This window comes from Maniola jurtina, chromosome 12 (genome assembly GCF_905333055.1).
Source record: "Maniola jurtina chromosome 12, ilManJurt1.1, whole genome shotgun sequence".
NCBI lineage: Eukaryota > Metazoa > Arthropoda > Insecta > Lepidoptera > Nymphalidae > Maniola > Maniola jurtina.
This window is the reverse complement of record NC_060040.1, coordinates 1165640-1191203: the sequence shown is the minus strand read 5'-3', so window position 1 is coordinate 1191203 and position 25564 is coordinate 1165640. Positions and strand designations below refer to the sequence as shown.

Here is a 25564-nt window from a genome sequence, read left to right as displayed (position 1 = left end):
CGCTCGTAGTTTTAGTTCCTGGTACTCAAAGCTGGGTTTTAGTTGAAAACTTTAACAAGCTGTAGGAAACTGTGGCTCTGGTTTTCCGTCTTTTTCCTTGACTGATAAAAAAATGTTCACGGAATGTAAACGAAAACTATGCATTTAAATTCACTAAATTAACTTAATATTAGAGTTTTTCATGTGAAACTTTTCTGCGGTAAAGAAATATTTCTTATTTAAGTTCTTATAATATGATGTTATGAGAAGTTATTAAAGTTTATAGGATGAAGTTATAACTTAGTTGGGCTTAGCGGTGAGCGTTGTTTTATAATTTAGGAGGTAGGTACTTAGCCATCGGATTCAATTTCTGGGCGGGTGGATTTCAGGTTTCCTGGTAGAAGACCAATGTAGGGGGCTTCGGCCGTAGTTGGATATCATCATATCGGAAATGTTAATTTGCATTTCATTGGATGCTGTTATAAAAAAATTACATCTGTAAAATCCCACGAGAGTTCCCACGAAATATTATAAAAATCTGAATTCAAACGGACGAGGCTTCAGCTACCTAGTCACACTTCACACTAATATCATAAAGGCGAAAGATTGTGTGTATGTATGTGTGTATACCTATTTGTTACTCTTTCGCGCAAAACCTACTTAACGGATTTGGCTGGAATTCGGAATGGAAATAGATTATACCCTGGATTAACACATAGGCTACATTTTTTCCCGGAAAATTAAAATGTTCCTACGGAATTTTGAAAAATCGAAATCCACGCGGACGAAGTCGCAGGTGTCAGCTAGTAAAAAATAAAAGGTGTCTACGAATACCTACTAGCATTTTCCGTACAATGCTTCGCTTCTATCCGGATGAAAACTGAATCCGCGAAGCCTTCGGAAGTGGTTACATGGAGGGGAGGAAATAGGTTCCTCCCTGAGAAGCACTAATTGCACCCTCCCATCCGCAATCACTAGCATTGTACGGAGATAACCGATTAGTAGCTCTAAGTGCTCTTGTCTTTACTACTTATATTTATACTAGTTGACATCCCCTGGCTTTGTACGATAGATACAGTACCACTAACGTATGGTATATAGACGGCATTTGAAGTACTATCTGATACTAATATCATTGTACAGTATTGTCATTTTTAAGGTTTCGTACCTCAAAAGGAAAACGGAACCCTTAAATAGGATCACTTTATTGTCGGTCTGACTATCTGCCTGTCTGTCTATCTGTCCGTCTATCTAGCTGTCCGTCTATCCGTCTGTCGTGTCTGTCAAGAAAACCTATAGGGTACTACCCGTTGACCCAGAATTATAAAATGTGTTTCAATTTTCAAAGCAAGATAACTCGGTATACCAAGTGAGGTATCACATGAAAGGATTTAGGTCTGTACATTCTAAAACAGGTTTTTATTTATTTTTATGAATAATAGTTTTTGATTTATCTCGCAAATTGTTGAAAAAAAAAATACCGGAGTACGGAACCCTCGGTGCGCAAGTCTGACTCGCACTTGGCCGGTTTTTTATAAGAAACACCGCTGTATGTACGACGGAACCCGTCGTGCTCAAGTCCAATTCGCACTTGATTGCCTTTTAAACTTAACTTTGTTTGGGTATAATTTAGATTTTACATAGGTAAGTACATTTTAAACAAACTCTACCGTCCAGCGAGTTGAATTTTCGTCGTAATTGAAACTTAGTTCGTCGTTCGTCGAGTGTTCGTCGGGCGAACTGTTGGTGCATGTAATCGGAAAATAATCACTTTTAGTTCAGTTTTGTGCACCTGAGCCAGCGTCATGACTAATATTGGAAAATAATAAAGATAGAAGTAAGAATATAAAGTAAGTATATTTATATTTTATGAAGATTATATTATTATAGGAAAACTATCGATAATATTGATTGATGGGCTACTCGAGGGGCTACACAATATTTTTTTTTGCAAGCGACTCCCGCTTTTCATATACTTAAGATTTCAGATACTTGATTGATTGATTGATTGATTGAGATGGCAATTGGAGTATGAGGGAGGTATAGATTAGAGAACTATACCTATAGTAGGTATGCGACAGGTCGAGATGGCAATCGGGTTGGGAACGCCCCACACAACCCGGTGTAGGATAGAGCGGGTGATGGTCGGGTGTGCGGACCTACCTAGACCTAGTCGGTTCATAGCCTACCTAGGCGTCAAATGGACGCTAGGTTCTAACAAAACGACGCAAACTTGTAACAAAACGATGAGTCGAGGTATATCGACTCGACTCATCGTTTTGTTACAAGTTTCATAATTATCGTAAATTGTGACGAAACTAGAAGGATTCCTTTTTTTACTACGGAATCCTAAAAATGATTCATCGTACGCATGTATTAGTTATAAAATGTATCCGTTGTGTCCCTAAATACAGTATTGTCCCATCTGCCGTTAATTCCCGGCTGTTGGCGCTGTGGAACGAGCGGCCGGATCAAGTTACCGACTCAAACCGTCTCCCTTAGCAATTAGCTCGTATATAGCACGTACAGGTATAATATACCAGTATGTCCTACATTTAATACTATTAGGTAGAAGATGTATCCATTGTGTCCCTAGATACAGTATTGTCCCATCTGCCATTAATTCCCGGCTGTTGGAGCTGTGGAACGAGCGGCCGGATCAAATTACCGACTCAACCGTCCCTTGAGCAATTAGCTCGTATATAGCACGTACAGGGTATAACATACGATGTATGCCCTACATTTAATAGAGGTTGACGTAGCAAAACGACTGACCCAACAAAACCCATCTTGGTTTTGTTTTTGATTAAATTTTGATCTAGGTTCAACCAAAATTATCATAACACTCCAAAATTCAATTCAGATACTCAAAGCTCATTCAATCGTTTTAAAAAGTGAAGACTGTGTACGTTTGTGTATGTGACACATACCTACGATATGCGTAAATTAAATACTGAGTTGATTAGAGTGAGGGAGCATTCGGTTTGATCCTGAATTCACGATTCATTTATTCAATCTAAGTTCTTAAACTATTTTATAGCACAAAAAGTTATTCTAAATATTATTTTATAATATTTTGCTAATGTAGGTATTATTTGTTAGTTGATGCGCGTTATAAACAGTTTAGAGGTATACCTACATTGTTAAAAAGTCGGTAAGAACGTACGAATAGGCATGACGACCCCTGTACTAGTAAACACTGTATTTCAGTGGGTTGACTTCTCCCATTCCTAAGTACTTAATTTAAATGTGTTACCATGGTGCGCTAATGATAATAATATGTCTATGCCCTATGGACTATGGTGACATAAAATCAAAGAAAAATACGGCTACTTTAGGGCTGCCTAGCGTAGTACATATTTTGACGCCTGCCATTGACGTCGAAGCCTGTACGTTTTGTTAGAAGTTCCCTAATTGTCATGAGCAGTGGTAATGACTACTGACACAGACCACATAGATTTTAGCGTGGGATTTACGCACCTTTTGACACCTTCAAGTGAGCTTCATAAAATGGCGGCCCGTTATATTCAACCTACAAATGAGTCATTTCTTTATCAAAATCGATGGTTTAGGTATAACATTTATTTGCTGGTAGGGTGGAGACTAGCCTCGGCCGTAATCTCCCACCAGACAATAAGTTTTTTCAACCATAGACAGGCTTTTCTATCCTTATATTTTTTGTAACAGGTCTACGTGTATTTATCACTTAAGTAAGTCTGTCTTGTACGAGACAGTTAGTAATAGTTGCAAAAAGTGTTGCAAACAAGTGATTAATGTGGCAAAGCGGGGAACTATTCCTCTTGTTTATCTCCTTAGGTTTAGGATGCATTCATACTAACGTTCACGTTGTACCATGACTATACTCTATCCAAGGAAAGAAGTTAGTATAGGTCCCACGTTACGTAATCCCATACAAAGGACAGAGACAAAAATCTCAATGAGCGTTTACCATTTTGAGTCACCAACAAATCACAAACGAAACGTTTTCGAATTGAATTTCGAATGTTTTTGAAAACATTTTTGAATTGAATTTCGAATGTTTTTTGAAAACATCTTTGTGATTCGTTGGTACCTCAAAATGGTTAACACCCACTGAGATTTTTGTCTCTGTCATTTGTAGGGGATTACGAAACAGAGAGAGTGCTCTACCTACTAACTTATTTCCGTAGGTAGAGTATAAAACGAAACAATTAATGGAATAGAATGTTCTATCAAACCCCGGCCCTGGTGGCTAATCTCAACGGAGTCTAGCCGACTATACACAAGATATCATAGTACACAAGTATCGTAGAATGTTCTCGATTGCACGCTCTTTAGCGTCTTAACTCAGGTCGACGACCATGTCTACGCAAAATTTAAAAAATAATGCATGGTTAAGTATTGACAGACTGAGATTTTGCTTGGTCAATTTTCATAGGCTACTTTTTACGTAATATAGCAAGTGTTACAATAATATTATAATGAAAAGGCTTTTCACCTGATTTTTCATATGTTACAAATGAAATGCTATATCTATGTTAATGTATAATGTTAAATGTGACTGTGTTGGTGTTAGCTGGCGGACGTGCTCTGCCTTTTGGGAGTGTTTTTTTTTTGTTAAAACTGACTGGAAAGCATTCTAAGGGGGTGCCGTGCGTGTGTCGGCGAGCGCTGGCACAGACGGCGTCCATACTTGTATAGTTTAACTAACTTGTTACAATTAACTACAAACTTGACATTGGCTAATCTTTGCTAAGCCAGACGAGAGAGAAAAAAAAAATGTTAAATGTATATATTATATTATGTTTCAAATAGTTGAAACAAAACACCACTGTGAATAATATGAAAACAGTATCCAGTTTATGCAAGCAGACCACAATGCTACCTGGAGCGTGCTTGTTCCGTAAAACTCGTGATAATGATCGTTTTTAATGAAAGAATAAACAGGCCATTAACAAACTTTGCGGTTATGTGTTAACTTTAATGTTTTTAAGCGTGCTCATTAAATTAAATCGAAACTTTCATTTCATGCCATTGAAATAAAAACAAACAAGGATACGCTCACTTCCTAGAAAATATTATGTAACAAGTGTAAATTAAAATTTTATAACACCCCCGACAAGTGAAGGTTACAGTAATAACTAGAAAAGAGGTGATAACTTTCAAACGGTTGAACCGAATTTCTTGGATTATTATTCATTAGCTAAGAACACTCTCGATCAAACCACCTTTCAATATAAAAGTTAAATTAAAATCGGTTAATTAGTTTAGGAGCTACGATGCTACAGACAGATACACAGATACACACGTCAAACTTATAACACCTCTCTTTTTGGGTCGGGGGTTAAATAGCACTTTTAATGGTTTTGATAAAAAAGATTAAGCTATTTTATTTTGGACTGAGTTACCAATGTTTCGTAATTAAGTAATTACTTTTTACCAGAGATAAGAATTTTTCATTGAGAAATGCATCTTCAGTTAACGTGTATCAACGTCAGCAGCGTAATATTCAACGAAGTTATATAGAATCCCCAGAAGATATTAACATAAAGAAATAATTCATTCTCAAACCACGGTGAGCTGAACTTTAATTAAATTTATGAAGTTTAAATAAACATTTAGATGAATATTCTATAGTCAAAATTAAAAGTTTTCAAATATAAGGTCATAAAAGAGCTTCTCCTAAAATCCAGTTGGGTATGTAAACCGGGACCTTTTGTTTGTATCATTTTTAGGTTTCCGTACTTGAAGCATGCCAACGGGAGATGAATTTATGAAAATGGAATCTGTATTTCCTTTTGAGGCAAGAAACCCCAAAAAAATTATAATAATATTATTATCTAAACAATCAAAGCCTAGTGCCTATTCAGAACTAGGCTAACCATCTAACAAAGTTAGCCTAAACTTAGATAATATCGTTAATGCGAAACTATGCATCTAACTATGAAACCTTTGTCGAGAACTCTGTGCTCTCGCTCCCCTGTTCGTCGGCGGAATCACAGAAATCTAAATTTGTATAGAAATTGATGAGGTTTTCAAAAATACCCTGAAAATTCTTTCGATTTTCTGGTATAAGAATTAAGCTAATTTAGAAAACTCAAAACTTTTAGAATAGCAATTATTATATCTCAGGAATAGTGACTCTCAGAAATAAAAGTAAAAAACATTTTTTGTAAATAATTTTTTGATCTACAATTTTTATTTAACCTCTTTTATATAAAACTTACCGTTTAGCTGGAATATGAAAACACCCATTTTTGTAAACTTTGACCTTGAATATTTTTTTGCAAAATATGTGGGATCGATGGAGACTATTCACAATTAATTCATTTATATTGACGTTCTCAACATTCGTGCCAATTTTTAGCTCAGTGCGAATTATTATTGTAACCTCGAATGTCTATTTGGACCGGACTATAATATAATTTATACCCCATAGTGAAAAATGAGTCTCCGTCTCCGGGATGCGATTTTTGTTAAAACCGGTTAGGAGGATGAATAACCGACAGACAGACATACTATCGCATTATAATACTAGGACGGATAATGGATTATATATTATACGTAGTATTTCTATTACCTTACCACAATTTCTGCGGTTGTAACTCAAGTATTGTTTGTCGTGTCCTCGTGTACAGGTGTGCCCGCGACGGAGTAATTATTACTGGTAATTACTTTCATCTCGGTTGCTTTAGAGTAATATTGCTTGTTGAGTGGGTAATATTGGAAACTAATAGTTTGTGAAAAGTTCTTTATAATTATTATTGGAACAAAGTTGCAATGGGTTATTGAGATGGAGTTTGGTATCATTTTCGAATAAGTAGGGATGCTGTATTGAATTGAATCATATTGGCAACATTAAGAATATTTGTCTGATGTAATGGTATTGAATTCAGTATTCTGATTAAAATACTTTGAAAAATCCTTGAAAAATTGAAATGTCAATATAAAAGCTTTAAAAATTAAAAAAAATTCTAGAGCCAGAGGGTCGAGTGATAAAGTTTGAAAATTCTAATTTGAACCAATAAAAGAGCTCTCTCGTAAAGTGTAGAACATTTTGATGATCGCTGTACATTTTCCGGAGAGCTTGTGGAATGTTAAGTGGGGTTTAGACGCGCCGGGGCTCGACGCAATCAACGCTTGCATCTTATGTCGGGGCACGCCTTCGACAACTTTCTAAGGATGGGGACACACCATCATAAGTAGTTTGTATTATTTTTGAGCAATGAGCATACTTATGAAAAACAATGTTATTTTAATCCCTTCGGTGGAGGTTTCATAAATCCTTTCTTATTGGATGTCTAGTCTACATTTATTATTAAAAATTTTAGTAGTAGTAGTTTTAACCGTACAAACAGACAGACAAATAAATATTCCAAAAAAGTATTGTTTCGGGGTGTATATCGATAGTAATTTTTCCTCCGATTAAAGTTTTCAAAATATATTTAATGTACAGAAATCGTCCAGAGCATGGCGCTTCCAAAATCAATGTAGACAGAGTGTAACCACAACGCTAGCAAAAACGAACGAACGAAGACTTTGAACGAAGACGAAGAAGTTTGATTTCTGATAAAATACCATAAAAATACTACAAGAATATTTAAAAACTCCTGTATTTTAAAAGTATAATACATTGCAAGTAAAACATCTGACTGCCGCTAAAGGTCAACGAACATTCCGTAAATAGGTCACTCGAAGTCTATGCCGCGTCGTAGGTGGGGCATTTACCCGAGCTTTGCACGCTGTACCATGCGGGTTCGAAAAGTACTAAATCATTAAAACTACAAGATAAGGCAAATGGTTATTGGCATTGAACTGTGTTTAGGTAGTATAATATTAACCATAAGTTTTTGCTAGCGTTCTGTTTACACCCTGTATAAATAGATAGATAGAGATAGATCAACAATTTATAAGTGACGAATATAAAAAAGTTGGATCAAGAGGACACTGTAGGAGATCACTCGAGCGGCAAACGCAGCCACAACAGCTAACGTGACGGGGCTCAGCACAGCAGACAGCTCTAGCTTCTTAGTTTCCACCAGTTTAATGAAAGTTTCTATCTGGACGTAGTATTCACGATCTGGAAAAATACTCGTAGATATCATACGCTTTACGAAAAAATGGTTTGGATATGGTTATACCCATAGACAACAGAACTTTACTATTCAGTGGTTATACCCTACTCGGTGCTATACAGAGTGTAATTAGAACGCTGCTAGCGTTAAAACGAAGACAGGAGATAATACTGATGATAACCAATAAAATACCACAAAAAAAGCGAACCAATAAATAAAAAATCCTGTATTTTTTAAATGTTCACAATATATTGCAAATAAAACATCTGACTGGCGCTAGAGGTCAACAACATTGCGTAAATAGGCCACTCGGAGTCAATGCCGCGTCGCAGGTGGGGCATTGACTCGAATTTTGCACGCTATACATTGCGGGTTTAAAAATACTTAATCACTAAAACTACAAAATAAGGCAGTTTATTTATTAAGAATATAGGCATTCGATTGTGGTCTAAGTTTTTGATAGCGTTCTGTGTGCCTAGTCGGAGTTTTTTAACCTATTCGATCGCGTAAAAGTTAACTGCGTTTTGTATGGAATTGAAATAGCGCCATCTAGTGACAAGAAGTGGAAACATAATTTGTGAGTGCGAGTTTTTTACGTCCTCGGGACCGACTATTGTTTACCGACTCGCATGCGAAAGTGACAACGTGAGCGCACGTGATTGGTGGATTCAAGAACTATGCGAGTGCGAGTATCAAATTTTGACAATTCGCGGAGTAAATCGAGTAAACACGACGCTAACGCGATAGTTAAGTTGTCGCATAGATTTTTACAGTGAAAGTTGAGTGAGGAGATAATTTTAAAGACATTTATTTGCATTTTTCAAGTTTAATTTAAAGGACTACGATTTAAAAATTATGGCAGGGCGGTATTTTAGTCAAAACTACTTTTAATTTACTTTTCTAGGCTCTAAAAGAATATGTGTTCATAAACATAATCAGTTTTCTAAATGACATATAGATGGCGCTGTTGTTATTAACTTATAGTCTTCCACGTAAAATTATTAAAATATCTTGTACGATGCTACGAAACCCTTAGAGTGCGAGTCCGACTCACCCTTGACTCATACAATACATAATGATGACGTACATACTATACCTACCTACAAAGACGATGATTTCAAAACATAAACATAGACAGTAAATATAACCAGTTAAATTTTGATAGACAGCTGCTTCCATACAATCACTTCATAGAAATTTCATTCTAAATTTGGTTGGTTTATATCACGACGCCAACATTTCAAAAATAATAAACGCCATTCACGGTGAGTACACGCGTATGGGCTGGTTAGCTTCGGTGGTATCTCACACTCGCTGACTCGCGATTCTCGATGCGTTTGAAGTTAGCTCGGTTAACGCAGTAGTGAAGTCATTCGAATAATTTTGTGGATCTCCCACTCGGCACACTGGTGACACTCTGTATATGGCCAGCGATAGATTGTTATATCGTCGCACTATCGCTCTACATATCTATGTATCGCTGTACAAGAAAAGATACTTACTCAGATTATTATTATCATGCAGTAAAATGTGATGAAGAATAACTAAGGCATTCTGCCATTCTTGCGTGAAATATTCACTCATTTTCATAATAACGAATGGTCGTAGGTTGATTAAAATGTAATAATACATATCAGTTTTAACGGCTTCAGCGTGCTGGAAAGAAGAAACTTCAATTAGAAGGTACATATAAGAGTGGTGATAGCTTCTTGGTTAAGACATCGGCCTTCTATAATTCGGGAGGTCGGGGAGTCGATTCCGGGTATGCACTTCTAACTTTTCGGAGTTGTGTGCGTTTTTTAAGCAATCAAATGGTGTTGATTCACTGTGATAAAACAACAAAAAAAAAAGTAAAAGTGAAGGTGTGAAAAGTTTACAGTATATTAAATATTAGTATATTAAGTTTTAGCAAATAAAACATCTGACTGCCACTAGAGGTCAACGAACATTCCGTAAAGAGGTCACTCGAAGTCAATGCCACGTCGTAGGTTAAGCATTGACCCGAGTTTTGCATGATATACAATGCTGGTTGAAAAATACTAAATCACTAAAACTACAAGATAAGGAAAATGGTTATTAGCATTGGATTGTGTTAAGGTAGTATAATAACAACGCTATGTTTTGCTAGCGCTCTTGTTACACCCTGTATATTATTATACTTAAAATAAAGATATAATAAATAAGTAGGTACATACTTTAAAAATTGGAGATAAAGATCGACAAAACCCAAGCATCGTTGATAAAAGCCAGGAGCTAAACATGAGTAATATCTGAAACCATCAAGTATAATATATACTAAGTAGTAGGTAATTTAAATTTTTGGTAACTTATACATAATATAGTGACTACAGAATAACTATTAAATATATTTTTTTTTTAATTTACATTAAAAAATTTCAATTTAATAAGTTTTAAAATAGGTTCAAATCATTAATGGCCTAATAATGTAATTAGCCATTCTGTAATTCAAACTCAGCTATTATGAATATTGGCCCATATACCTAGAAAAAGTTCGCCCGCAAGGATCATCAAGTAAACTACTATGTTAATAATAATCTCTATTTTCTAATGCCTTTGCCACAAAATTTGTACATTAATAATACTTACTTAATAGAATTTGAAAATAAAATAAACAAAGACGAATGTTATAAAACCTGTGCAGCGTAGATTTTGTTGAAAATATAAACGCAGTCCGATATTTTGTCATATATTTGCATGAGTTCGAGCCAACAATAGCTGTTAACGGGGATTGTATTAATATTATCATCCATTGTAGATCTAGGAGTACAAAGCGATATCTGAAATAACAAAATGACCAGTTTAAAGATAATTTCAGGCTAAAATTATATAAATAATTAGTAGGTATACCTAACTAACGTTTAAAACTTCTTTACTTCTTCAGGACAGGCGGTTATTAATTTTATCTCGATAGCGTAGGTACGGGCATAGTAATCTAGCTAGTGTTAAAGTTCATCCATTACAAATTTGCGAACTGAGTATATAACAAATCATTTTTTTGGACCTTTCACTCGCACTTACAGGCCTTATGGAACTGAAAGCACTGACTGAAATCACGACCATAGTGCGTCCTTTTCATTTCTAAAAGGAGAGCGCCTTATGTTAGCTCAATTTCTTGAACAAGCCATAAGATTTGTCACTGTATCGACACTCTTCTTGAGCAACAGAAATTGATTAAAATACTAGATCAATAGGTACTTACTTTAATCAGAGATTTTTTAATGAACCCGCTTTCAAAAATTTGTTGTTTCGATGTAGACATCATATCGGCTTTCCTCAATAAAATAAAATTTAGGAATGCAATTTCTCCATACATAAGGACCATAAAATAAATACTGATTACCGCTTGGAGATGTAAGAACATAAGAGAAAAGCATGTTAACATATTCAACATAATGATTGCCAAACGAGTATTTTCAATGACAAGAGCTATACATAAAAGGACTACGGGAATGATGCTTAGTATAGTAGCAAGCGTTCGTCGCTTGACAAATGTGTACTTTGATCGTCCAAAATGCTGATCGATATCCTCAATAATCTCAATCAAAGATATGTAGCTTGAACTGTTCCCAAAAGAGATGATGCCAATACCATAGATGATTTCAAAACTTATTGATATGGTGAAGGCTTTTGATAAAATGACTAAAGGCAAGTCAGGGTCCATTCGGTACCAAGTCATGGATCGTATTATAGTGACCCAAACCGTATAAATTGCTACCACAACGAAACAATGCAATTTATTCAGTATATTGTTTTTATTTATTCCATTTTTAGAAAATATAAACGTATTCATGGCAATGACTGACGAAACGTATAAAAGCGGTTTGTAAGCGTGTGCTACTGAATAAATCTTTTTTTCCTGTTTATTATTATTGTTTTGTAAGATAACACTGAAAGCATTTCTGTTAACATGCGATGGCTTAGGTTTGGGAGATTGAATAACAAAATCGCTGTTATATAACATTATTACACTAAAAATACGTCCAGAACAAAAGATTTTCAGTCAAAGTTTGAATTATTTAAAGTGCTACAGGAAATATTATGAGATTAGACCATTAAATTAATTACACAGACAGAAATTAATCACTTTACTGAATTACTAGCGACTCGCCCCGGCATCGCACGGGTGTTCTATGGAAAAGTGGTTATAATGGCTAAAATATAAATATTTGGTTTATACTATCGCGGACTTTTTTGTAGGCATTATTGAGTTCTACAACTTTTCTATAGAAGTCAACCATACATCTCTAACCATTTAGGCAGCGTTCGCGAGAATCGTTAACGTACGGCAGTTTTTTCGACGCCTTACTCCACAATTTTCACTACCACGAAAAATCCTATCTATTTTCCGGGATAAAATATAGCCTATACGGATTCGGAAGAATCCCTCTAAGTAATGGTAAAAGAAATTTTGAAATCGGTCCAGTAGTTTTTGAGCCTATTCAATACAAACATACAAAAATACAAAAATACAAAGGTTTCCTCTTTATAATATTAGTATAGATATAGACAGTAGTTACATCCGGCTTACTAATCACAATAATTTATTATTCGATTGGGGTTGGAAAAAAATACAGATTAGGTGAATCATTTCGAACTCATCATACGGTAGTAAAGGGATTATTTTATCCAAAAACTAACTTATGCCCGTGACTTCATCCGCGTCGATTACAAAACCCCCATTTTACCCTTTTAGGGAATGAAGTCAATCGACAATTTGTACAAAAACCGGCCAAGTGCGAGTCAGACTCGCGCACTGAAGGTTTACTTTACTCGGGTATGTTTTTCGACATTTTGCACGATAAATCAAAAACTATTATGCATAAAAGTAAATTAAAATCTTGTTTTAGAATGCACAGGTAAAGCCGTTTCGTATGACACCCCACTTAGTAGAGTTATCTTACTTTGAAGATTGAAAATACTAGTGATTTGTTCATGAACACATTTTAATTATTTTTTTAGATGTAACCACTATTTCACGGTTTTTGGATTTTTTCTTTAGGGTGCTATAATACCTTCCTAACTGCCAAATTTATATTACCTGCCGTCATTACATTTCAAACTTTACATTTTCTAAACTCTATTTTTCCCCCCTTTTTACCGTGAGGAAAATCAATCATGTACCCCACCGGCCATGGGAGGACACAGTGGTTATGTCGGACTCCTACCGATCAAAAACCTCACGAAGTTCCATCCCACCGCTGTTACATCGACAACAAGAAATCTGGCAATAATAAAAAAAACCATAGGCTATAAAAAATCTTGCCCCGATTTCTTTAATGAATGTACTACGCCTAACGTACAAAGTGAGATCCCCGACGGCCCTAGAGAAAAATGGTCTCTGTAAAGAAGCAATGTTTGATTTGCATACAGCTAGCCTCTTTGACGTAGTGTTAGACATAAGTAAATGGGTTCTGAAAACATTTATTCAAAAAATCAGTCAAGTGCGACTCGGTGTGCACAAGAAGGGTTCCGTAGTCCGTACCATCGTAAGTACAAGAATATTTTTTGTGATGTAAATACAATTAGTTCACAGTTTCTGGATTTTTCCCGTTTACTTATGTTATAAGACATTGCTACTAGACAAATTTCATGGTTCTAGGTCAACATGAAGTATAGTATATGTTTTGATTCCTTGACGGGTCTGTCTGTCTGTTTGTTGGACAACAGACAGACAGGCGAACAACGAAGTGATCCCATAAGGGTTCCTTTTTTTTTCTAGAGATACGGAGCCCTAAAAATGGTCCCTGTAAAGAAGCCAATCAAACATTGCTTCTTTAAGTAAATGGGTTCTGAAAACATTTATTCCAAAAGTAGTGCTGATTCGTGGTATCGGGTTCAAGTAGAATATCTAATTAATGCACTCGTATTTCAATGAATATTATATTAAAGAATTGCATTATTGTAGGAAATGATTTAATTTTTGAATAGGACCAAATCTGTATTTCAAAACAACTGCTATTAGGGATATAAACCAAGTCTGAGCGTTCTCAAAGGTGTGTGAAGTCTGCTAATCCGCAGTTGGCCAGCGTGGTGGATAATGTCCAAACCTTTCTCATTCTGAGAACTCAGACTCAGAGACTCGTACTCAGTAGTGAGACGGTGACGGTTGTTATTGATGATGATGACAACAGAAGTTATGGCAAAACTGATAGCAAAACCTACCGTCATAAACACTTTTATGACGGTAAAAAATTTGTGTTTAATAACTAATCCCAGAGTTAATTTAACTCATTGTAAGCTTGACTGGAAGACAGCCATCTACAGGTAGTTATTACAAATTCCGTTCAGGTTAAATCCCGGATTGGATTAACCAAATTGTTTTCACGAACGATTTGCATGAGAATCGACTGTTCAGTTACCTTCTATACTAACGAAATTATTTTGATGAATTCCAAATTAATATTATAACGTGATTTCATTTCCAAATCAGAATTTGTAAAAGTAATAATCAGCTGGTCCCGTAACTGGATGTAAATTATCTTCTGCTATCTTTAGGGTTCCGTACCTCAAAAAAAAATTGAACTCTTATTGGGTCACTTTGCTGTCTGTCTATCTGTCTGTCTATCCATCTCTCCTACCTGACAAAAAAACCTACTTCCCGTTGTCCTAGAATCATGAAAGGTAGGTAAGTCTTATACCCAAAGAAATGGAAGAAATACAAAAACAGTAATTAAATAACTAATAATTAAAATTATTGATCTACCTACCTGCCAAATTTCATGATTACCCTCAATGGAAAGTACCCTATCGGTAGGATAGACAGACAGACAGACAACAAAGTGAGGGTTCCTTTTTACATTTTTAGGTAAGGAACCCTAAAAAAGGCACATTTATCCGATTTCATAAGCCTATTTCGTTTTTGTATGTGATACAAAGACCTTTGACTTGGAATCAGTGTCACAGTTCATTATGTTTCCATATGAATGTAAAAGGAAGACCTACACGCAGATACTGAAATTTCTTGTTTGGTACCTTTTTACGAAAAGCCATTCATAACATAAAAAACTTTTATGAAAATAGAAACAAACTTAAAGCTTTGCAATAAAACTAGCTAACCCGAACTGCCCTGTTAGTCGAGTGGTTAGCATGTTGGATGGCCTGGGTTCGATTCCCGGGTCTGGCCAAAAATAGTCAAATATGTAGTGTTTGTTTTGTTTAGAAATGTTTTTCATTTAGAAATTCTCAGTACTAGCCCGGAGTTGGGATGTTAAGCGGTGTTTATGTTTGCGCACGCACTTATCTATACTAATATTATAAAGAGGAAACCTTTGTATTTTTGTATGTTTGTATTGAATAGGCTCAAAAACTACTGGACCGATTTCAAAATTTCTTTTACCATTACTTAGAGGGATTCTTCCGAATCCGTATAGGCTATATTTTATCCCGGAAAATAGATAGGATTTTTCGTGGTAGTGAAAATTGTGGAGTAAGGCGTCGAAAAAACTGCCGTATGTTAACGATTCTCGCGAACGCTGCCTAAATGGTTAGAGATGTATGGTTGACTTCTATAGAAAAGTTGTAGAACTCAATAATGCCTACAAAAAAGTCCGCGATAGTATAAACAAAACATTTATATTTTAGCCATTATAACCACTTTTCCATAGAACACCCGTGCGAAGCCGGGGCGAGTCGCTAGTGCACTATAATAATATTTTCCGCGCAGTTAGCTAATCCCTATGGAGATTGGCCGCCGTGGCCGAACTTCTATCGGGAGGACATTAATCTAATATTAATGTCCTCCTTCATCGGACCTGATAGTGAATCTTAAAATCAACAAGTCGAGTGAGCCGACTTGTACCTATTTCATAGGTAGCTTATCTCTTCTACTCTGGTTCGTTTTGTAGCTATATTTTGCATTACTCATCAGTGAGAACTTATTCTACACATTGCAACGTTATAAGAAAATAACATAATTATTATTAATTATCTATGATAACCATATCAATTGGTTATATCCAAGCCTAAATTCATTCAACTAGCTATCGAATTTGGGAACTCTTGCATACCTATTAGATGAATATTCATGCCCAAACAATCTAAAAGGCACTCTATGAAATTGATTTTTTAATTGAAACAATTGCTCCCGACAGAAATATTATTTTTCCATTACGTGTTTAAAAAATTCAAACTCAATTTTCTATTCTGGAAAATTTCCATTTTGCATGCAAAACTAACATGTCGCTTTATCATGCATACATCAAGTATGGTAATCTTGCCGGGAGTTACTTGTTTCGTAACCCTGGGCCAAAAAGTTCGTACCATCGTACTAGAACTTTTAATTTTCTTTTGTGCCTACTAATAAATAAAATTGGAGTGTCTGTCTGTAATACCTCATATTAAGCTCATATGGTTATTTGAACGATACCAACACTGAATCACACGTTTTTAAAATTTTTGTCTGTCTGTCTGTCTGTCTGTCTGTCTGTTTGAAAAGGCTAATCTTCGGAACGGCTGGACCGATTTTGACGGGGTTTTCACAGACAAGTAGAGAATTGACCAGGGAGTAACATAGGCTACTTTTTTAACCGACTTTCAAAAAGGGAGTTGTGTTTTTCTACCTATGTACAGCGAAATCTCCGAGATTTCTGAACCGATTTGCGTCATTTCTTTTTTAATCGATAGAGGAACTTCGCGACATTGTTTCATAAAAAATTTGGAGTCTAACTCCTCAATCCTGATGCTGCAGGGGATCTGACCAATCCACGCGGGCGAAGCTGCGGGCATCAGCTAGTATAATAATATAGGTTACCTATAACAACTAATTTCACCATCTTCGGATTCTTGTGCTATAAGACATTGCTACTTACCTTTCATGATTCTAGGTCAACGGGAAGTACTCTATTGGTTTTGATTTCCTTATCGGTCTTGACGGAGAGATAACGAAGTGATCCCCCAATGAAATATGTATGTAATGTAGATAACATCCCACACCATGAGATAGACGAGAAAACATTACCCCACTTTACGTGTAGGGGACTCTAAAAAATGATTTTTCAAGATTTTAATTTACCACTTCATCACACTAATATTATAAAGGAGAAAGTTTGTATGTGTGTGTGTGTGTGCGTGTGTGTATGTTTGTTACTCCTTCACGCAAAAAGTGCTGGACGGATTGGGCTGAAATTTAGAATGGAGATAAATTATATCCTGGATTAGCACATAGGCTACTTTTTGTCCCGGAAAATCACAGAGTTCCCACGGGAATTTTGAAAAACCTACATCCACGCGAACGAAGTCGCTGGTATCAGCTAGTTAAGTATATACCTTTGCCAAATTACAGATTTCTAGTACTAAGCAACTGACGGACGAACGGACAGACGGACGAACAGATGGAAATGGCGAAACTATAAAGTTACCTTGTAGTCCAAAAGACTATAACTGAAAAAATACCGTCTCATTTCGATTCAGTGGTTTTTGTGCCATACAAGAAACAAATAAACAGGCAAATTATAATTTTTTATGCAGACCTGGACGTGTGGCGTGTAAAACAATCATAAGCCTCAGAATTCAGGAGCAGGCCTTTACATACACGTATGGTAACAATCGCGTGTCGTTACTTTCATGAATACATTATTTTGTACCCTTGTACCGATTTAAAACTTTAAATATGGAACCCTAAACAACGTTCTGAAACAGTGAAAGAATTTTCTAGAACAGTAAAAGATTGTGTGAAGAAAATCAAAGAGTTCCCTCGGTACTCTTAAAGATCCATCCGTTAAACCGATCGGTATGAAATTGGGTAAAAATATAGCTTGCGTCCCGGAAATTAACATAGGCTACTTTTTATCCCGGAAATGCACGCGGACGAAGTCGCGGGCATCAGCAAGTTATTTATAACGTAACAAACCTTTTTAAACCCTTGTAAAATGTATCATTACACAGGCATGCGTGAGAAGGTTTTTTCTAGCGGTTCCAATTTAGCGAGTCCATAAATTTTGAAGGGCTGTATAGTTCCCGCGCTTTGTGCGCCTCCGATGTACTACCCCCAGTCCTCGTGCTACTACGTACTAACGTCACGTGACCACAATCGGAATAGGGACATCCGTAGAGACTTTTTACACGACTGCCCAATAAAAGGAATGTAGTATCGTTTGAATCCTAACATCACTAACCACTTACCTGATTAGTTCAATGACTTACCTCTAATGTCCATTGCACCATTTAGGTTGCCTGGAAGAGATTGCTAGGTAGCGATAAGGCCGCCAAATTGTACTACCTGCCTATATTTTGTTGTGCTTTGTATGTGTTATTTCTGCGATAATTTTGTGGTGTACAATAAAATATTCATTCATTCATTCACTTGGGTTTCAATTCGCTCAAAACCCGTAGAGGTTGTGACCAAATCGGTATAATTTGGAATATTCTCAGGGGTATGGTCGACTGTCTGTGGTCTATTCTCTATCCATGGAGAGAAGTTAGTATAAGGCTCTCTATATTACTTTAATCCCATACATATGACAAAGACAAAACTTAGTGGGCGTTAACCATTTAGAGTATCCAACCAATCACAAACAAACCTATGTTTTCCGTACTTACTCTATTACATAACTCTCCCTATCACACCATTCGAAATTCAATTCAAAAACACAAGTTTGTTTGTGATTGGTTGGTGATTCAAAATGGTTAAATGATGCTACTGTACCTACTTTTGTGATAATATGTAAGTTGCTTACGCGTTGAATTCGAACAAAAGGTGATGCAAAATTATGTAGGTTAGATTAAGAAATATAATTTAAACAATAGCATGTAAGATTTCTTTATAATTACTGGTAGCGCATACGAAGTCGATCATTAGCCTGCACCAAATAAAGATGTTACAACGCCGTCGTCCATCATTTTAATACCTATTACCCATAGAAAACATTAGGTTAAGGTGGTCTGTGCTATTACCAAACCAACAAGTTCCATATTTCACTTTAAGGGTTCCTTTTTTATCTGGAGATATGAAATCCTAAAAATTAGGTACTTACCTACTATAAACTTAGTTGTAACTGTAAGGAAATTCATCTCTACAGTTTTTCCTGTCTTCCATTCTTTGAAGTAGTACAGGGTATTTAAGTAGGCTTAAATAATGAGTTAGCGTGTCTAGACCTACTACAGCAACCCGCCTGCCTCTACGAGTGAATTTAAATTTAATCTGCACAAAATTACCATGCTACTTATTTAGAACCTAATTCCAAGGGCAGAAGGTGAAAATTGCGTTGACCGTGTGAGATTAGTTTCAGGTAGCGGTTATTGAAGCTCATAAATCTGATTGAAAGTGGTCGCAAGAATTGCATTATTGTTTTTAAAGCATTATTTTGAAATTTATTGCAAAAAGTAACACTAATGGAGTAAAAGCCTGCGAGACCTTAGTTATTGTATAAAAGCTGAAAGATTCTCTGCGTACTGTCCCCAACACAGAGAGGAACGATCAGCGACTATGTAGTTTGGATGATGGTGGCTTTGGGAGATAACAGGTAACAAAGGTGTAAAAATCTTACGTCAAAGTATAAAGTCAATTTTTTTTTATATTTCCTTCATAGTAGGTGATCGTTCCTCCCTGTGTTGGGGTCAATATGCAGAAAATTTTCAGCTTTAAAAAATAGTGAAGGTCTGGCCCTCGCGGGTCACTTTACTGTAGACTTTCTATTAAGACCCGTCAAGGGAATCAAAACCTATAAGGTGTCAAAGAGTGAAATCATGTATTTTGGCAGGTAGCAAAAGACAGCTTTGTTACATCACAAAAAAGAAATTGAAAAAATGTTTTTTTCTTGTAGATGGTACGGAACCCTCCGTGTGCGAGTCCGACTCGCACTTGGCCGATTTTTTGTTAAGTATACATGTAGTTAATATAAGTTAGGTCTACTTTATTTAATTTACTTTTTTAATAAATATTAAGGTTAAGCACAACTCTACATAACGGCTTTTAAACTTTTTTATTTGTTTGTATTTAATTTTGTATAGCTGTACAAAATTCAGGCTTTTCAATCTTGAAAGAATCTCATCAAGAAAAGTGCTTTCTTATGAGTCGACGCAGCAGAGCGTGTGATGTAAAGAATGTTGTGAATTTCACTGAATACGGGTCTAAGCTTTATTATATTTATTTACTTACCAGTATTTTTATAATGTAATAGGATTTAAAATACGTAACTGGGGTAAGTTAGTCATAATCCATACTAATATTATAAATGCGAAAGTGTGTCTGTCTGTCTGTCTGCTACGTTTTCACGGCCCAACCGCTGAAGCGATTTGAATGAAATTTGGTACAGACATGGGATACATCCCGGGGAAGGACATAGGCTACTTTTTATCCCGGAAAATCAAAGAGTTCCCACGGGATTATAAAAACCGAAATCCACGCGGGCGAAGCCGCGGGCATCCTCTAGTATTATATAAAAGGTAAACGTGCCATACATAGAACTTATAATCAAAGAGTTCCCGCAGGATTTTTAATATTTCACGTTAAATAAGAGTCACATTAGAAACAATCTCTAAGTACATCTAACTCCTTCAAATCTTTCTCGAATAAAGCGATTCTTGTAAAAGTAAATCTCAACAGGCAATACTTGCATACTTGAGTTTTGCAAGGAGTCAAAGGATATAAAGGAGGATTGTCTCATTTTTTTTTTGTTATAAATATTTTGTTTTATCACTAGAGGATGCCCGCGAATTCGTCCGCGTGTATTTAACTTTTTAACGATCCCGTGGGAACTGTTTGATTTTCCGGGATAAATTGCCTGTGTCAAATACAAGGAAGCAAGCTACCTCGGTACCAAATTTCATACAAATCGGTTATGCGGATGGCCGATGGGTCTTTAGGAATCCCGGGGGAACTCTGTGATTTTTCGGGTTAAAAAGTACCTAGCCTATATCTGTCCCCGGGATGTAAGCTAACTCTGTACCAAATTTCGTCCGTGAAAAGGTAGCAGACAGACAGACAGACACACTTTCGCATTTATAATATTATATAGTAAGGATTTTCTTGTATCTAAGTGTAGTAGTAGAACTACTAGGATATGGTGATCCATATCCTAGTAGTTCTAAACGCCTGAACAGATTTTTTGTTAGAATCCTTCTTAGAATCGTTAGAATCCTTACATCATTCCGAGTAACACTGGCTATAATTTTTTTTAAACAATTGTGTCCCACTTTATAGTTCCACAGTTCATGTTTTTTATTATCTTGTTTATTTCCTGCACTTTTACGAATGCTCGAGAGGTTAGATTGCAGATAACCTAAAGAATATCAACATTACCCAGTTAATCTGAGAATCGAAACAATTTTTTGCACTTTAGCGGATTCAGCTAAATAGGTATAATCTACTGGTTAGTTTCAACTTTTACCTTGTTAACGCAATTTAGCTGTAACACAGATTAAATGAAAACAAATATAGGTACATTTTCCTTATACTATTTTCCTTTAATCCCGTAAGGAATCTCCGTGAACCACTAATTTGAACGAGAGGAAACGAGTCTTGACCTTGTTGGTTGTTAGGGGGGCTTTAGTGAATTAAGCGCCGCTCTGCCAGCTACCTGCCCTTCAAATTAACCCCCGACCCAAAAAGAGGGGTGTTATAAGTTTGACGTGTGTATCTGTCTGTGGCATCGTAGGTCCTAAACTAATGAACCGATTTTAATTTTTTTTTTGTTTGAAAGGTGGCTTGATCCAGAGTGTTCTTAGCTATAATCGAAGAAAATCGGTTCAGCCGTTTGAAAATTATCAGCCCTTTTCTGGTTTTCTTATAGAGGTTTTTGTGTCGGGGTTTTTTTTAAATTTTGAGTTATTAACACTCATCATCGTCATCATTTTAATCGAAAATTTAAAATGGTTATTCCAGTTGAAACTAATAAAGTACGTGGATTTTACGTATTTTTAAAGACCCTCTATTTAGGTAATAGGTAATCATTGAGAAATAATTTATTTATGACATAAGCAAATACCGTATCACATCATAACACTATCACACTTAAGTGAATGTGTACATGTTTGTTAGTCTCTCACGCAAAAACTACTGAAAGGATTTAGCTGTTTAGAATAGGATTCGTGTATACCCTGGATTAACACATAGGCCGGAAAATTAAAGAGCTCCTTAGGGATTTTGAAAAGCCTATAATATCCACTCGAACGAAGTCGCGGGCGACAGCTAGTTCCATAATAAATGTGTCGTCATGGCAACATTTTTTATTTGAGCGCGTTCTGTACCTATGAAAATACGAGCCCACTCATAAAATCATAAGAAAGCTCTCTCGTTGATGAGATTTGAAATCTTCCTACAAGATTGCACTCGGAATTTCTAAACGGATGAATGTCTTCAGAAAATGCCTGTACTCACGCTGTCTCTAATGTTTTATTTCTCTTTATCGTACATCATCATCAACCCAGCCCACTATTGAGCACGGGTCTCCTAGAATAAAGAGGGTTCGGCCAATCGTCCATTATGCTGCCCAAGTGCAGATTGATATCGAAATTCTCTATATTGAACGGATTTAAATAATTTTTTCACCATTAGAAAGCTACTTTATGCAAAAGTACAATAGTACTTATTTATGTAGGTACTATAGTAAGTATAAGAGTTATAATATTATTTATTAATGACTAGCTTGTTACCCGCAACTTCGTCCGCGTCCCATGGGAACATTTTCCGTGGATTTACCAAAAAAATCTTTCATATTATAAATCTTGTCCTCACAATAATAATAGGTATTATAGACACAACAAAAAAGAATCATCCAATTTGGTTCACTCGTTCTCCAAGTTATGGCGTAACCAAGAGGAAATAGGGATTCATTTTTATAATTAATTTTCATATTTTTATTCATATGCTTTATTTATTTTGCATTTTACATGTAGGTACATTACACATGAGACCCTGTAAAGGTAAGTACATGGCAAAAAATTTACATACATTAGAAATTGTTACTTACACTAAAATTCACATAAGTAAGTTAGGTTGGCAGCTAAAATTTACGACATTCATAAATTAAAAACACTAAAATTCACATAATTTCAACTGAACGAAGCCGGGCGCATCAGCTAGTTATAAAAGAAAGTAGTGAATATCTAGTGGTTTTACGGAAAACTGCGCAAAAAATGTGGAACGCTTCACGATTTTGCGTGTCATCCTTGCGCAGGGGCCATGCTAATCTTCTCTGTATCGTTCCAATTTTAGTATATGTACTGCCGAAGCGAGTACAACATACATACTAGTTTCCTTTATTATATACCTCAATATAGAAAAAACTTCTGTAGCGTGATTTAAAACTGACCAAATTTTTTCATAAAACATTGAATAGTTCATATTAATTTTTACTTTTTATATTTTTGCACGCTTATTATATACAAATGCATGAATAAAATAAGTTGTATAAGTTGGAAAGTACAAAAACAACAATTTTACTCGATTTTTAATATTTGGATGCAGTTAGTGCCACCTATATGCAGGCGAAGAAACTAAAATACTGTAGTGTTTCATTACATTAATAATAAATTCGTATTTGAAATTTTGTTAAAAAATTAACCTGTTGATACTTAGTTATAATATAATAATGTGAAATAGTGTCTGTCTGTCTGTCATTTTTTTCACGGTCTATTCATTTAACTAAAGAGAGCTGCAGCTTGCACCCCATAGACTCTATGGAACTTTATAATAACCTAAATCCAAGTTGTGGACCGGTATATATAATTATTAATTTTAATTATTCAAGTTATTAATTTATTATTCTAGAATAATGCAAGCTCAATGTGCAATTAAAATCTTGAAATGAAATCATTTATTATACAAATTCGTTATAGCGTCATCTAGTACAGTTTCTCTGAACTACTTTAAGAGCATGTCATTTAGTACGAGATACGTTTGGCATTGCAACTAAGATCTAAGCTCAAACAAAATAGTTATAGACCTTTTCAACAGATGGCAGTGGCACGATTTTCGCATGGAAAATAAAATAAGTAGATTTAATATCTAGAAAACTTTATTGCTCACAAAACATGAAATATTCAAGTTTTTTGGATATTAGTTTGGAAAAAGTGTAGTTTGGAAAAACAACTGTAAAAAAAATAAGATTTCTGATTAGAATTCCTAAGGTTTATAGCTTCAAATAAAATGAATCAGTAGGAGGTAGGTAGGTACCTACCTAGGTACAAGAGCTACATAATATTATACTAGTAGGTACCTACTTTACCCATAGTTTTCAGATTTAAAACTCATATGTAGTAAATATTATCTGCACCGGACAGTGCCCGGGGGATTATTGAGACAAACAAACATTATAATAATGTTTATATTAGGTCACGTGCCGAACTTGATATCAAAATTAGTAGGTACGAAGGGCGAATCATGTTTTGGAAAGGAGGAATGGTAGGAACTAAGAATGATTGCTGGATTAATTTAACAATTAAAATGCATCTGATTTTTTCAAAAAAAGGTAGATAAGTGCCTAGTTTCTGTACCTACTTACAAAAGTAATAATAAAATACATAGGTAGGCCTACCTAGTACCTACCTACCTATTTGTTATTCGTAGGTTTGCGCCATTCTGAACACTTTCACATTGAACGGCAGGCATGTGTAGAGAAAAATTCTATTTATTTTATGATTTCTTTTATTATATCTCTTCTGCCGTGCGCGTGCGTCAGATTGCCCCTAGCATAATAATTATGAGTAACCTACAGTTTCGTTCGACACACCAGTGATAAAATATGGTACATATGAGAAAATTAGATTAATCATTCGCCAACGTCCATACCATGTTGAATACACCGGTTCTCGTCCGATCACCGAAGTTAAGCAACATCGGGCGCGGTCAGTACTTGGATGGGTGACCGCCTGGGAACACCGCGTGATGTTGGCCTTTTGCCACTTTTTTGCAGTTTAACTTTTTTCTCATTTTTTTTTTGTTTTCAATATTTAAACAATAATATTGGTAGCTATAATCATCGATGTTACATAATTCAATCGAATCTTGATAAATATTCTTAATAGGAAGGTACCTACATAATAAATCAAAATATATTTTAGGAAATTCATACCCTACACCTCCATTTTATTTTCATCAACAATTAATTGGTTTGTTGGTGTGTTGGTGTGTTGGTTAGTCCTTCAATCAAGTTGCAACGGATTGCCGTGATTTTTTGAATGGGAAAAATCCTGGACAGTAGACAGATATAGACTTATTTTTTACACCGGAAAATCAAAAAATTCCCACGGGAACATATTTAAAAACCTAAAATCCACGCCGATGAAGTCGCGGGCATCAGCTGGTAACAAAATTGACTAGATATTGAAGAAACCGCTTAATTTAAATTCAAAATACCTATTTCACCCTGCCCTAAAGTTACCACCGGCCATCAAAACTATATTATGATCAATTTTAGGGTTCCATACCCAAAGGGTGGCAACGGGAGCCTATTACCACAGTTTGTATTATTAGCCTACGCTCTGTCCGTCCGTCCTCTGTTTGTCTATCAGCGGGCTATATCTCGTGAACCGTAATAATAATATAATATGAAGACAGGGACCACACGGGGACG

At 35.6% G+C, this 25564-nt stretch overlaps 1 protein-coding gene, 1 long non-coding RNA gene and 2 other non-coding genes across 4 annotated transcripts; 2 read left to right on the top strand and 2 right to left on the bottom strand.

Moving 5' to 3' along the window:
- The first annotated feature begins 6299 nt into the window (after positions 1–6299).
- On the top strand, positions 6300–9741 carry LOC123870607. The gene is made up of 3 exons (XR_006797112.1): positions 6300–6311; positions 8497–8857; positions 9728–9741. It is a non-coding gene; the product is annotated as an uncharacterized LOC123870607 (long non-coding RNA).
- Positions 7527–11237, bottom strand: LOC123870605. Its single transcript, XM_045913972.1, has 5 exons — positions 11073–11237; positions 10688–10831; positions 10229–10303; positions 9536–9689; positions 7527–8038 (listed from the first exon to the last, which is right to left on the bottom strand). The coding sequence occupies exons 1-5, from the start codon at positions 11112–11114 to the stop codon at positions 7866–7868; spliced, it is 588 nt and encodes a 195-aa protein (XP_045769928.1). The 5' UTR covers positions 11115–11237; the 3' UTR covers positions 7527–7865.
- An 11885-nt stretch (positions 11238–23122) lies between these two features.
- On the bottom strand, positions 23123–23229 carry LOC123870612. Its single transcript, XR_006797115.1, has one exon. It is a non-coding gene; the product is annotated as a U6 spliceosomal RNA (small nuclear RNA).
- A 1537-nt stretch (positions 23230–24766) lies between these two features.
- Positions 24767–24885, top strand: LOC123870610. Its single transcript, XR_006797114.1, has one exon. It is a non-coding gene; the product is annotated as a 5S ribosomal RNA (ribosomal RNA).
- Positions 24886–25564: the final 679 nt, after the last annotated feature.

Bases quoted from the DNA above. Each gene is read 5' to 3' on its own strand.
- LOC123870605 (XM_045913972.1), bottom strand. From the start codon at position 11,114: ATGGTCGTGATTTCAGTCAGTGCTTTCAGTTCCATAAGGCCT. The intron at 10,304-10,687 runs GTTTTATAACAT...TGATGGTTTCAG, and splicing joins ACAAAATCTACGCTGCACAG to ATATTACTCATGTTTAGCTC. The intron at 8,039-9,535 runs GTAAGTATCTTT...GTATTTTTCCAG, and splicing joins GCATGATAATAATAATCTGA to ATCGTGAATACTACGTCCAG.